Consider the following 13,978-nt stretch of genomic DNA (forward strand, 5'->3'; position numbering starts at 1 on the left):
CCTTTGGCCAGGCGTCGGGAGGAGGGGGGGTGCAGCAGGCCGGCGAGCAAGAGGTGGGGAGGGGGCTCCCCGGCATGGCACGTCGACCAGCATCGGGCGCAGCACAGTCCGGCGGGCCGGAGGTGTGCGCCGGACTGTGGGACGGCCAGCGGTGGAGTCCTCGTCCTCCGCCAAGTCTGCCCAGCGCAGCGGAAGCGCCTCCTCAACAGGGGCGGCCGAGCATGGGGCGAGCGGCCCAGCGGCCGGAATCAGCGGGGCGTCGGGCTGCAGGGGTGCGTCAGAGCCGACCGGAGTGGCGCAGGGCAACGGAGACGGCGGCGAAGACGGCCGCGCAGGCGAGCAGGTCGCGGCCGGTGCGTCGCCAGCTCGGTCGCGAGAGGAGAGCGCCATCCTCTCTCCAGCTCTCTGAAACTTTGTTCACACACATCCAGACAAGATTACAGCAAAAGGCTTGATGCTTCTCCACCAAGATTACATAAATCATAACACTACAAAACAAAACAATATTAGAATTGTGAGCTGAGCTCAGAGAGCGGTAATCATGAAGCTTCAGCGGCACAAATGTTTTAAACAGGGTTGTCCTCCTTCCAGTGGCATTTGCCATAGCCCCAGATCCAACTACCTCCCTTGGCTAGCTTTGCCCCAAGATGCTCTAAGAATCTCGAGGCGTTCTGCCACCTCCTTCATTGTTGGCCTAAGATCTGGTCCCAGTTTCGTGCACTCAATTGCTAGCTTCCCAATGTCTTCAAGCAGTATGATGTCTTTATCGGCTGTGATATCCTTATCAAACATCGCCGCTCCTCTCTTCTCTGAATCATATGCTTTGTTATACAGGATAACAAGGTCTGTTAGTTCACAATCTTCATCATATGTTGAGAGCTTCCTGCTAATGAGTTCCATGAGAATAATCCCGAAGCTGTACACATCGCTTTTGACTGTAAGAAGCCCACATTGTACGAAGCTTGGGTCGCTGTAGTGCCTTCGAACGACTACAGAGTCATCATAATTGTACTCAATGGTAAGCGCCCTTGAGAGTGAAAAACCTGAGACCTTTGGCGAGAAGTTATGATCTAGAAGTATATTGGAAGGGTTGACACTACCATGTCTGATGCAACCAGAATCAGATGAGTGCATGTATGCTAATGCTTTTGCAGTTCCGATTGCAATCTCCAGCCGCAATTCCAGGGGGAAATGTTTGCTACCATTCAGGAGGTCTGAAAGATTGCCTTCAGCAGCATACTCATATAGGAAAATTGGAATACCAACCTCCAAGCAGACGCCGAACAGTTTGATGATATTCGTGTGGATGAGTTGAGCATGGATCATCACTCCATTGACAAAATGAATTATATGCTCCTCATATGCATCAACAGATTTCTTTACTGCCACCACTGTGTTATCCTCTAGAGTGCCTTTGTAGACCTCAGCTAACCAACCTTCACTACATAGACATGAGAAGTTCCGTGTGACTTCAATTAGCTGCTTCTCAGTGAAAAATCGCATGTTGCCAAGCTTTGCTAGTATCTCAGAATTGGCAACATCCATCTCAAAACTGCCCAAACATCTCATTAAGTTGCTTGTGCCAACACTTTCTGTTCTAAAAAAGAACTCCCGTTTTTCTTGTCTCCACAGCAATAAAAGGCGTTTAGCCACATCAGTAATTCTGGGACGTTTATGAATGTCCAATGTCAGGCATTCAGTTGCCAGTTTTCCTATTTCCTCAAGAATCTTTATATTGCCTGCACTAATTATTTCTCTGTCAAAAAGGTCCCTCGACCATTCACCTTTACCACGGGCATTACTGAAAGTCGATATGAGGCTACAGCTACCCTCTTTTACCCTTTTCCTAGCTATTAATTCCAAGAGCACTGCTCCAAAACTATATACATCACTCTTTGGGGTAAGACGTCCCTCTCGAAGATATATAGGATCCATGTAATCTATACTTCCTTTTACATTCCTAGTGTATTGAGTGATGCCTCCTAAAAGAAGCCTCGACAGTCCAAAATCTGATACTTTTGCTGTAAGATTGGCATCTAGAAGTATGTTGGCAGGTTTAATATCGCCATGACATACAAGGTTGTCACCTGATAAATGCATCGAATGCATGTAGCTCAATGCTTCTGCACAGCCTATAGCAATACCCAATCTTATATCCAAAGGGATGGAAGTACTACTGTTGTGAAGTATGTCATCGAGGTTTCCTTTGGAGATAAACTCAGTTACCATTGTTAGGGTATTTTCCCCAATACAATAGCCAATGAGATTCACCACGTTCCTGTGGCTCATTTGACTATGGATGCTTACTTCATCCATAAACTCTTCTCTCAACTCTTGGCGGATATATCTCTTCACAGCAACTAGCTCATCATCAAGGACTCCTTTAAAGACTTCTCCAAAACCACCTTTTCCGATAGGAATGCTGTAGTTGCTAGTAATTCTTTCAATAGCATCTTCTGTGAAATCTTTTAAATTCTTGTTAATGTATACTGCATGCTTTGTTCTGTCCTGGAACAGGACGAGATTCCCATTCATGATATTTCGAGAAGCTCAGTTCTGTGCCAACAATATATATACACAGCACTGAAGAGTAAGCCACTTTCATCAATAAAGTATTTCCAGCCTAAAGACCTGAACATTGAAGACAGGGAATCAAGGGGTTAAATCCTCTACTGTCGACGCAAATTTTGTAAAAGAAAAAAAAAGATAACAGAAGCGAAGTTGCCAATTACCCTGATTTACTCTCTACATACATAGTTGCATATTTCCCACAACAACATACTATGTAGAAGTACATCAAACTAGAGAAGATATATGCTGGAGAGAAATTTAACATTCATTACCAACAGACTTCAAACAACTTGAGTACTATAAAATGTCCAGTCTGTTTGAGATGCTGCTGATAAGTGTGTGACCAATGCTATGCTGAAAAATGTGCCTGTTTGAGATGTTGTTGCACACAGGGAGAGGAGGGTTGTGCTTGCATTAGTCACTAGTAAGTACTCCTCCTTCCCAAAATATAAGGCTCGGTTCAATTATTTCAGTCTTCATCATACAACTTTGACTATAATTTTCACTCATTTGTATGTCTACAAATTACCATTTATAAATGTTAAATACATATACTTTGGTATATATTAATGATCAAAGTTGTCCATCAAAGACCGTGCAAAGTCAAGCGCACCTTACATTTTGGGAAAGAGGCAGTACTAACTAAGTACTAAATCCGCGACACTTATTTTGGGACGGAGGGAGAAGCAAACACTAGTTTTCCCCACAAAATGGATGAAAGGTTCACTTACACTAGGTGTTGAGACTTGAGCTCTTGCTGAGAGGTGGGATTTTTTACAGTCGGTGAGAGATGGTGGAAATCAATACAGCAATTGAGTGCATAGACAGGCAGTTTCAGCATTCAGCCCATATTTCTAGCTATGAGCCGTAAAACCCATTGGCATCTGCAAGACCATGGGAGTATTAGATTCCATTACAAGTATTTGTGTGAGGTGTGGACTAGCAGATATTTGATGAGTTTGTGCAAAGCTAAGTTGCCATCAAAAATTAAGTGGTTGGTGTGCTGTAATCTCTCACTTATACCTGAACTGAAAAGTTGAGTGGGTGACCCTGTAGTTCACTAGTGATTAGGTGTGTAGCTCTTTTCCTTGCTGCTTGCCAGTTTTGGGTGAACCTGAAAACGTGTGAGTATTTGTGGTGCCATTCTATTAACGATTGCAAGTTTGCTGGCTGAATCTGAACGTGTATTTCCTAGGCCCTGTAGAATGGCAAGTTTTATCGATTTTGCTTAACAAAGTTTGAGTACGCGCAGACTTTTCGATGGTGATACGTACCTGCTGCTCCGTTCCCACTCAAAGATAGTGTAGATGATTGGTGCTTGGTCGGCGGAGATGTGCCGGTCCCTGTGAAGGATAGCAGGGAAGATGGTCCCTGTGCTTGTGTCTGCTGATTGAAGGAGGGGGTTCACTGCTGTCTGAACTGAACTGAACTGAAATATGCCAGAAAAACAGAGGTGCTCTGTAGTAGGTAGGTGTCAGAAATGGAGAAGCGTGTGATGTGAGTCGTGGATCTCACCTCAAACTTATCTTGGATCCACGGAGGAACGGAGCAGGGACGGAGCGAAGCGTCACACTCGGGCTGAGGGAAGCTCGCCGAGCTCCGACGAGGGGATGGCCGCAAGCACCTGCACCTGGGCGCCGTCGACCTCAGTGAATCCCGAGCCCGACGAAGACCGCTGCGGGATGCGTCGGACGGCGAGAGGTCGGCGGCGGAGGATAACGAGTGGCAGGCAAACGCAGGGGAGCGCGTGGGCAGGGGAGCTGTCTTGAGTCAAGCCATCTATGATTCCCACAAAAAATCGTACTACTAGAATGTTTTTTCTTCCACGGGAAATTTTTTGAGGGGGAGGGTTTGCCGGTGTCTGGTGGGAGTCAAGTCAAAGCGACGAGGGTTTCGAGGCTACGTGGTTTAACGGGCCTTTTGGAAGGATGGGCCGGGCCTAGGCTAACGTGACATCCGTTGTTTAAGCCTATGTTGCTTATAGGTTGTTTAAACCTATATAAGCAACCGTCCGGATGTTACTCAAAAAAAAAAAGCAACCGTCCGGATAACGTTGTTTGGACCGCGGAAGCCATCCAATGCGGTCATGTATCGGTTAGCGGCGCGGTCCAGACGTGTTTTCTCCCGCAAACCGGAGACAAATGTGGGAAGATTTACCGGAGTCCGGACCGCTATCACGCCCGCTTCTGACTGCCATTCCCGCCCGTCACCAGTTGCACGCATTCATGCCACTGCAGAGCGCGCCGCTTCACATTGAAGGCGGTCCAGGGCGGATGCAACCTCTCACTGCCTTCGCCATTGAAGCAGCGCGCCAGCCGAGGGCGCCGCCCGCCGCCCGCCCGGCTGAACACGCCTCCTCGGCGCCTTCAAACGCCGGCATTAAATCCGCGTGCAAGCCGAGAAACCTACTCCGGCCACACATCCATTTACGAGGGGGGGGGGCATTAAACGCAACGCCGAAAAGCTCTTCCCTTCTGCCCTCTATTTAAACGAGGCCCGACGCCAGAAAAGAACCGCACCACTTCGCTGCTCCTCTTCTCCTCCATCCACTACTTTCTCCATTCTTTCGATGGCATTTGACGAGCGGGAAGAGCGGTTCTCCGGCATAAAAGTCGGTTGGGTGGCGCGCCGAGCCCTGCGGATATGAGCGAGGTAGCTCGCTGCTCCACCTCCCTCGCCTAGCCTGACGGAGCATGTTCCGCCCCAAGCCCGCGTGTGGTTTAGCAACTCGCTGCTCCAAACCAGCTCGCGCAGTAGTGGCGAGTTGCTCCAGGCCAGCACGTCAAGGAGCATGGCGGCACGGGCACCGTCATTGCCATCGATGCACCGCGTCGTGTCGCGCGCGCCTCTAGTGAATGTGACTCCGCCATCCACCGTCAATGCGCGCGCAGCTGCGCCATTGAGGCAGAGAAAGAAGCTGGCTGCGTGGATGTCGACGAGGTGGCAACTGGCACATCCGCCCCTACCGCCATCATCGAGGAGAAGTAGAACACGGGAGGCCACCGCTGCTTGGGTCCCAGGAAGGCCATCGGCGGCGACCTGTCTAGTTCTTCTTTATCTCAGACCATCTTGGGCACTCGTTTGAGCTCCACGGAAGCAACATTCCCCTCCGGCTAAAGCACCATCCTTGCCACTCTAACGAGCGGCACAGCCAGACATAGGAAAGATACTTGGGAATAATATGCCTCCGGGACTCCCGGCAGTCCGGTTAGCGGGCTGCCGGACATGGGGAACACAAAGGGATTCGACACTGCTGGTCGTAGACAAGTGTACCATACACCCACCATATACCTTCCTCAAAACAGCCGCCATATCTACCTATTATGGCATTTTCATAGCCATTCCGAGATATATTGACATGCAACTTTCCACCGTTTCGTTTATTATGACATGTTTCGTCATTGTCATATTGCTTTGCATGATCATGTAGTTGACATTGTATTTGTGGAAAAGCCACCTTTCATAATTCTTTCATACATGTCACTCTTGATTCATTGCACATCCCGGTACAACGCCGGAGGCATCCACATAGAGTCATGTTTTTGTTCTAAGTATCGAGTTGTAATTTTTCGAGTTGTAAGTAAATAGAAGTGTGGTGATCATTATTAGAGCATTGTCCCATGTGAGGAAAAATAAAAAAAGGCCAAATAAAAAAAGAGGCCAAAGAAGCCAAGGAAAAAATGAAAAAAGGGAAAAAATGAGAGAAAAAGAGAGAAGGAGCAATGTTACTATCCTTTTACCACACTTGTGCTTCAAAGTAGCACCATGATCTTCATGATAGAGAGTCTCTTATTTTGTCACTTTCATATACTAGTGGGAATTTTTAATTATAGAACTTGGCTTGTATATTCCAACGATGGGCTTCCTCAAATCGCCCTAGGTCTTCATGAGCAAGCAAGTTGGATGCACACCCACTTAGTTTTTCTTTTTGAATTTCATAAAATTAGAGCTCTAGAGCATCCGTTGCATGGCAATCCCTACTCACTCACATTGATATCTATTGATGGGCATCTCCATAGCCCGTTGATACGCCTAGTTGATGTGAGACTATCTCCCTCCTTTTGTCTTCTCCACAACCACCATTCTATTCAACCTATAGTGCTATGTCCATGGCTCACGCTCATGTATTGCGTGAAAGTTGAAAAAGTCTGAGAACATCAAAAGTATAAAACAATTGCTTGGCTTGTCATCGAGGTTGTTCATGATTTGAATATTTTGTGTGATGAAGATGGAGCATAGCCAGAATATATGATTTTGTATGGATAAGCTTTATTTGGCCATGTTATTTTGAGAAGACATAATTACCTTGTTAGTATGCTTGAAGTATTATTATTTTTATGTCAATATTAAACTTTTGTTTTGAATCTTATGGATCTGAACATTCATGCCACAATAAAGATAATTACATGGATAAATATGTTAGGTAGCATTCCACATCAAAAATTCTGTTTTTATCATTTACCTACTCGAGGACGAGCGGAAATTAGGCTTGGAGATGCTTGATACATCTCCAACGTGTGTATAATTGTTTATTGTGCCATGCTATTATATTATCTGTTTTGGATGTTTTATATGCATTAATATGCTATTTTATATTATTTTTGGGACTAACCTATTAACCTAGAGCCCAGTGCCAGTTTCTGTTTTTTGCCTGTTTTTGAGTTTCGTAGAAAAGGAATACCAAACGGAATAAAACTTTCGTGATGATATTTCTTGGACCAGAAGCAAACCAGGAGACTTAGAAATGAAGTCGGAGGAGCCACGAGGCGGCCACAAGGGTGGAGGCGCGCCCAGGGGGTAGGGCGCAACCCCTGTCTTGTGGGCCCCTTGTGGGTCTCCTGGCCTAATTCTTTCCCCCATATATACTCTTATACCCCCAAACCATCAGGGGGCCACAAAAACATGTCTCCACCGCTGCAACCTTCTGTACCCATGAGATCCCATCTAGGGGCCTTTTCTGGCGTCCTGCCGGAGGGGGATTCGATCATGGAGGGCTTCTACATCAACACCATTGCCCTTCCGATGAAGCGTGAGTAGTTTACCATGGACCTACGGGTCCACAGCTAGTAGCTAGATGGCTTCTTCTCTCTCTTTGATTCCCAATACCATGTTTTTCTCGATGTTCTTGGAGATCTATTCGATGTAATACTCTTTTGTGGTGTGTTTGCCGAGATCCAATGAATTGTGGATTTATGATCAGATTATCTATGAGTATTATTTGAATCTTCTCTCAATTCTTATATGCATGATTTGATATCTTTGCAAGTCTCTTCGAATTATTGGTTTAGTTTGGCCTACTAGATTGGTTTTTCTTGCAATGGGAGAAGTGCTTAGCATTGGGTTCAATCTTGCAGTGTCCTTTCCCAGTGACAGTAGGGGCAGCAAGGCACGTATTGTATTGTTGCCATCGAGGATAAAAAGATGGGGTTTATATCATATTGCTTGAGTTTATCCCTCTACACCATGTCATCTTTCTTAATGCGTTACTCTATTCTTCATGAACTTAATACTCTAGATGTAGGCAGGAGTCGGTCGACCGCTATCCAGCCTACATCTAGAGTATTAAGTTCATAAGAACAGAGTAACGCATTGGGCAAGATGACATGATGTAGAGGAATAAACTCAAGAAATATGATATAAACCCCATCTTTTTATCCTCGATGGCAACAATACGATACGTGCCTTGCTGCCCCTGCTGTCACTGGGAAAGGACACCGCAAGATTGAACCCAAAGCTAAGAACTTCCCTCATTGCAGAAAGATCAATCTAGTAGGCCAAACCAAACTAATAATTCAAAGAGACTTGCAAATATAACGAATCATACATAAAAGAATTCAGAGGAGATTCAAATATTGTTCATAGATAATCTTGATCATAAACCCACAATTCATTGGATCTCGACAAACACACCGCAAAGAGAATTACATCAAATAGATCTCCAAGAAGATCGAGGAGAACTTTGTATTGAGATCCACAGAGAGAGAAGAAGCCATCTAGCTAATAAATATGGACTCGAAGGTCTGTGGTAAACTACTCACACTTCATTGGAGAGGCTATGGTGTTGATGTAGAAGCCCTCCGTGATCGATTCCCCCTTCGGCGGAGCGCCGGAAAGGGCCCCAAGATGAGATCTCACGGGTACAGAAGGTTGCGGCGGTGGAAATAGGTTTTCGTGGTGCTCCCAAATGTTTTCAAGATATATGAATATATATATAGGCGATGGAAGTCGGTCAGGGGAGCCACAAGGGGCCCATGAGGGTGGGAGGCGCGCCTACCCCCCTAGGGCGCGCCTCCCTGCCTCGTGGCCACCTCGTTTCTTTCTTGACGTCCACTCCAAGTCTCCTGGATTGCGTTTGTTCCAAAAATAACTCTCCCGGAGGTTTCATTCCATTTGGACCCTGTTTGATATTCCTTTTCTGTGAGACACATAAATAGGCAAAAAAACAACAATATGGACTGGGCTCCGGTTAGTAGGTTAGTCCCAAAAATAATATAAAAGTGCTTAGTAAAGGACATTAAACATCCAAAACAGCTAATATAATAGCATGGAACAATCAAAAATTATAGATACGTTGGAGACGTATCAAGCATCCCCAAGCTTAATTCATGCACGTCCTCGAGTAGGTAAATGATAAAAACAGATTTTTTGATGTGGAATGCTACCTAGCATAATTCTCAATGTAATTTTCTTTATTGTGGCATGAATGTTCAGATCCAAAAGATTCAAGGCAAAAGTTTCATATTGACATAAAAATAATAATACTTCAAGCATACTAACAAAGTAATCATGTCTTCTCAAAATAACATGGCCAAAGAAAGCTATCCCTACAAAAATCATATAGTCTGGCTATGCTCTATCTTCATCACACAAAGTATTTAATCATGCACAACCCGGTGACAAGCCAAGCAATTGTTTCATACTTTGATGTTGTCAAACTTTTCAATCTTCACGCAATACATGAGCATGAGCCATGGACATAGCACTATAGGTGGAATAGAATGGTGGTTGTGGAGAAGACAAAAATGAGGAGAAGATAGTCTCATATCAACTAGGCGTATCAACGGGCTATGGAGATGCCCATCAATAGATATCAATGTGAGCGAGTAGGGATTGCCATGCAACGGATGCACTAGATCTATAAGTGTATGAAAGCTCATCAAAAGAAACTAAGTGGGTGTGCATCCAACTTGCTTGCTCACGAAGACCTAGGGCAACTTGAGGAAGCCCATCATTGGAATATACAAGCCAAGTTCTATAATGTAAAATTCCCACTAGTATATGAAAGCGACAACATAGGAGACTCTCTATCATGAAGATCATGGTGCTACTTTGAAGCACAAGTGTGGTAAAAGGATAGTAACATTGTCCCTTCTCTCTTTTTCTCTCATTTTTTTCTTTTTTTTATTTGGGCTTATTTGGCCTCTTTTTTATTTGGGATTCTTTGGCCTCTTTTATTTTTCATAAAGCCCGGAGTCTCACCCCGACTTGTGGGGGAATCATAGTCTCCATCATCCTTTCCTCACTGGGACAATGCTCTAATAATGAAGATCATCACACTTTTATTTACTTACAACTCAAGAATTACAACTCGATACATAGAACAAAATATGACTCTATGTGAATGCCTCTGGCGGTGTATCGGGATATGCAATGAATCAAGAGCGACATGTATGAAAGAATTATAAAGATGGCTTTGCCACAAATACAATGTCAACTACATGATCATGCAAAGCAATATGACAATGATTAAGCATGTCATAATAAATGGAACGGTGGAAAGTTGCATGGCAATATATCACGGAATGGCTATGGAAATGCCATAATAGGTAGGTATGGTGGCTGTTTTGAGGAAGGTATATGGTGGGCGTATGATACTGGCGGAAGGTGTGCGGTATTAGAGAGGCTAGCAATGGTAGAAGGGTGAGAGTGCATATAATCCATGAACTCAAGATTAGTCATAAAGAATTCAAATACTTATTGCAAAAATTTATTAGTTATCGAAATGAAGTACTACGCGCATTCTCCTAGGGGGATAGATTGGTACTTCCTCTTTCCATCTATATAGGGCCTAATACATTTTCCAAGACCACCTTTGACTATTGGCAAGATTAATAGTACATGAAATTTATAATTTAAAAATTATATCATTGGAAGCTCCTTTCGCATACGAATTTGACGGCGTGCTTTGTGTAAGTTGCATGTCATATATTATTGCTCTAACATTTGGTCAAAGTTAGCCTCGAAAAACGCATTAGGCCCTATATAGATGGAAGGAGGGAGTAGGAAAAGACCATCGCTCGTCCCTGACCGCCACTCGTAAGGAAGACAATCAATAAATAAATCATGCTCTGACTTCATCACATAACGGTTCACCATACGTGCATGCTACGGGAATCACAAACGTTAGAACAAGTATTTCTCAAATTCACAACTACTCAACTAGCATGACTCTAATATTACCACCCTCATATCTCAAAACAATCATCAAGTATCAAACTTCTCATAGTATTCAATGCACTTTATATGATAGTTTTTATTATACCTATCTTGGATGCGCATCATTGTAGGACCAATTTTATAACCAAAGCAAATACCATGCTGTTCTAAAAGACTCTCAAAATAATATAAGTGAAGCATGAGAGATCAATAATTCCTATAAAATAAAACCACTGCCGTGCTCTAAAAAGGTATAAGTGAAGCACTAGAGCAAAATTATCTAGCTCAAAAGATATAAATGAAGCACATAGAGTATTCTAATAAATTTCGATTCATGTGTGTCTCTCCAAAAGGTGTGTACAGCAAGGATGATTGTGGTAAACTAAAAAGCAAATACTCAAATCATACAAGATGCTCCAAGCAAAACACATATCATGTGGTGAATAAAAATATAGCCTCATGTAAAGTTACCAATAGACGAAGACGAAAGAGGGGATGCCTTCCGGGGCATCCCCAAGCTTAGGCTTTTGGTTGTCCTTGAATTTTACCTTGGGGTGCCTTGGGAATCCCCAAGCTTAGGCTCTTGCCACTCCTTATTCCATAATCCATCAAATCTTTACCCAAAATTTGAAAACTTCACAACACAAAACTCAACAGAAAATCTCATGAGCTCCGTTAGTGCAAGAAAACAAACCACCACTTTAAGGTACTGTAATGAACCCACTCTTTATTTATATTGGTGTTAAACCTACTGTATTACAACGTATATATGGTTCATACCCCCTGATACTAGCCATAGATTCATCAAAATAAGCAAACAACACACGAAAAACAGAATCTGTCAAAAACAGAACAGTCTGTAGCAATCTGTAACTTTCGAATACTTCTAGAATCCTAAAAATTCTACAAAAATAGGAAGTACTAGGAAATTTGTCTATTAATCTAATGCAAAAAGAATCAACTGAAAAGAACGTATCTATGATTTACTAAAATTATTCTTGTGCATGCAAAAGTTTCTGTTTTTCAGCAAGATCAAATTAAGTATCATCGTAGGATGGTCTGTTGATAGAGCAAAAGTGTCGATGGCCTCCTCCCACCTTCCACCCCTCTCCTCTCCCACCTGCTCCACCCAAGCTCATGGCGATTTCTAAGGTGATTCGAGATGGATGGCCTCTTGCACTGGGATTTTGCTCCGGGCTTAGCCCTGGCCGATCAGGTGAGAAGGAAATTTGGTTCTACAGTGCACTTTTCTCCCTCCCGGGGCGATAAGGAGTTCTTTCTGGTCGTCTCTTTCTCTTCGGCTTCTTTCTCTCTTCATGAGGAATCTGTGGGTATTGCTCTTCAGTGTTGCATTGGTGGCCTTAGTGCTGGTTTTCGAGTGCATAAGATCAATCCTCGTGTGTTCCGTTTCTCGGTTGCCAATAATAAAGTGGGACATTTTATTTACGGTCTTAAGGATCATGTTTGGCCGGACTTTGTTTGCCATTTTCACCTGTTCAAGAGTGATTCTACCCGGGCTTATATGTCTAAGAAAACTTGGCATGCTGATGAGGTATTACCAGAAATATCAGCTCGACACCCCATTGCTATAAAATCGGATTTGGCATTTCTAAACTCGCATTCATCTGGGGCTGTTTCTTTTCATGAGTCTGGCAAATTCTCATTGAAGCCTATTGATCATATGGTTTTTTCTAACAAACATGCTCAAGAAGCTTCTCCATCTTCATGCCTCACGAAGAACACAACCGGTCCTCTGATTCAATTTGGAACTGTTTTGGCAACTCCGGTGGAGCCGCCCATAATTTCGGAGTCACCGAGAATCTCATTGATGAGGAAATATCTTCAGAAAGCGAAATTGGAGGATATGCGTGATCAGGCCTGTCTCCATTTGGGTGGGTTTAAATGCCCTCTTAATGTTCCTTATCCGACACTGCCACGATGCTTCCTTAATTCGGCGTTCTGTTGTGCATCGACCCATTCCATGTGGCCTCCCACACTTTCGGCCCAACATATGGCTGATCTTGCTCAAGCTTCATATTCGGAGGAGGAAATTACTACTCTTGCTAATAATTGGGCGGTTTTGTGTGCTCGTTGCTTACAATGGGGTCATCCAAAGATTCAATGCCCGGCTCGGCTGATTTGCATTAAGTGTTCTGCACCTGATCACAAGGTAATTAATTGCTCGACCCGGTGTACATGGCAACGAATTAGACAGACTGATGCTGTCAAACCTCATAATTTCAATCTACCCACTAATTCCGTTGCTCCGGTGGATCCTGTGAAAAACCGTACCCGTACATTGACCATGCGATGCGAGGTCTGTAGTCACTATGGACACGTGGCCAAATCTTGTCGCTTGAAGTGATGGCGTGAGCGATGGCAATGGCTCCCCAAAAATCCTCAACCTACCAAAAATACCCCTCACGCTTCCGCTTCTCCTCGGTTTCCTCAAGCGACACCGCCCCGTCCCAGCCATTCGCCACCCCTGCCGCCCTAGTCACCTCAGTCACCCCTCCCATGCACGAACACTATGGCGAACTATCCCCTCAATCCGGTGCCGTTCCTCCCGCCTGGTTTCGCCGTCGAGCAAGGTCCGGCGGACCGTGTCGTTCGCAGTGGCATGGTGGTCGGGCCTATTCCGTCGCTCAATCACGACTTTCTGGCCATTGCGGAGACCAGTCACTATGTTCCTCTGCATCGCCGCGCCACCATTCGCCATGCCATCCGAGGTTTGCTTCATGAAGCCCAGCTTTTCACTACTGAAGTTAGCGATCATCCGCTCGGGATAGGTATATTTGGATTTCCGGATGTTTTTCTCCGTGACACTGCGGTTGCTACCCCATTAGAGTTAAAGGATGAAGATCTGCTCATAACTTTCATCCCTCACAATGAAGCTCTTAATCGTCGTACCACCACTTTTGGTCCTGAGATCTGGTTAATGTATTTTGGTTTTCCCTATGATTACCAGACA

General features: G+C 44.4%; 1 protein-coding gene across 7 annotated transcripts; it reads right to left on the bottom strand.

Moving 5' to 3' along the window:
• Positions 1 to 396: 396 nt before the first annotated feature.
• LOC123072704 (wall-associated receptor kinase 2) lies at positions 397 to 4,382 on the bottom strand. 7 transcript variants are annotated; one of them, XM_044496312.1, is made up of 5 exons: positions 4,087 to 4,382; positions 3,846 to 4,000; positions 3,595 to 3,685; positions 3,303 to 3,455; positions 397 to 2,631 (listed from the first exon to the last, which is right to left on the bottom strand). In XM_044496312.1, the coding sequence occupies exon 5, from the start codon at positions 2,533 to 2,535 to the stop codon at positions 619 to 621; it is 1,917 nt and encodes a 638-aa protein (XP_044352247.1). In that variant the 5' UTR covers positions 2,536 to 2,631; positions 3,303 to 3,455; positions 3,595 to 3,685; positions 3,846 to 4,000; positions 4,087 to 4,382; the 3' UTR covers positions 397 to 618. The 7 variants fall into 7 exon arrangements, with proteins under 7 accessions (XP_044352247.1, XP_044352245.1, XP_044352248.1 ...); XM_044496310.1 differs by having other exon boundaries at positions 3,595 to 3,769; XM_044496313.1 differs by having other exon boundaries at positions 3,595 to 3,769; positions 3,846 to 3,954; positions 4,087 to 4,374.
• Positions 4,383 to 13,978: the final 9,596 nt, after the last annotated feature.

This window comes from Triticum aestivum, chromosome 3B, assembly GCF_018294505.1.
Source record: "Triticum aestivum cultivar Chinese Spring chromosome 3B, IWGSC CS RefSeq v2.1, whole genome shotgun sequence".
Lineage (NCBI taxonomy): Eukaryota > Viridiplantae > Streptophyta > Magnoliopsida > Poales > Poaceae > Triticum > Triticum aestivum.

Bases quoted from the DNA above. Each gene is read 5' to 3' on its own strand.
- LOC123072704 (XM_044496311.1), bottom strand. From the start codon at position 2,535: ATGAATGGGAATCTCGTCCTGTTCCAGGACAGAACAAAGCATGCAGTA.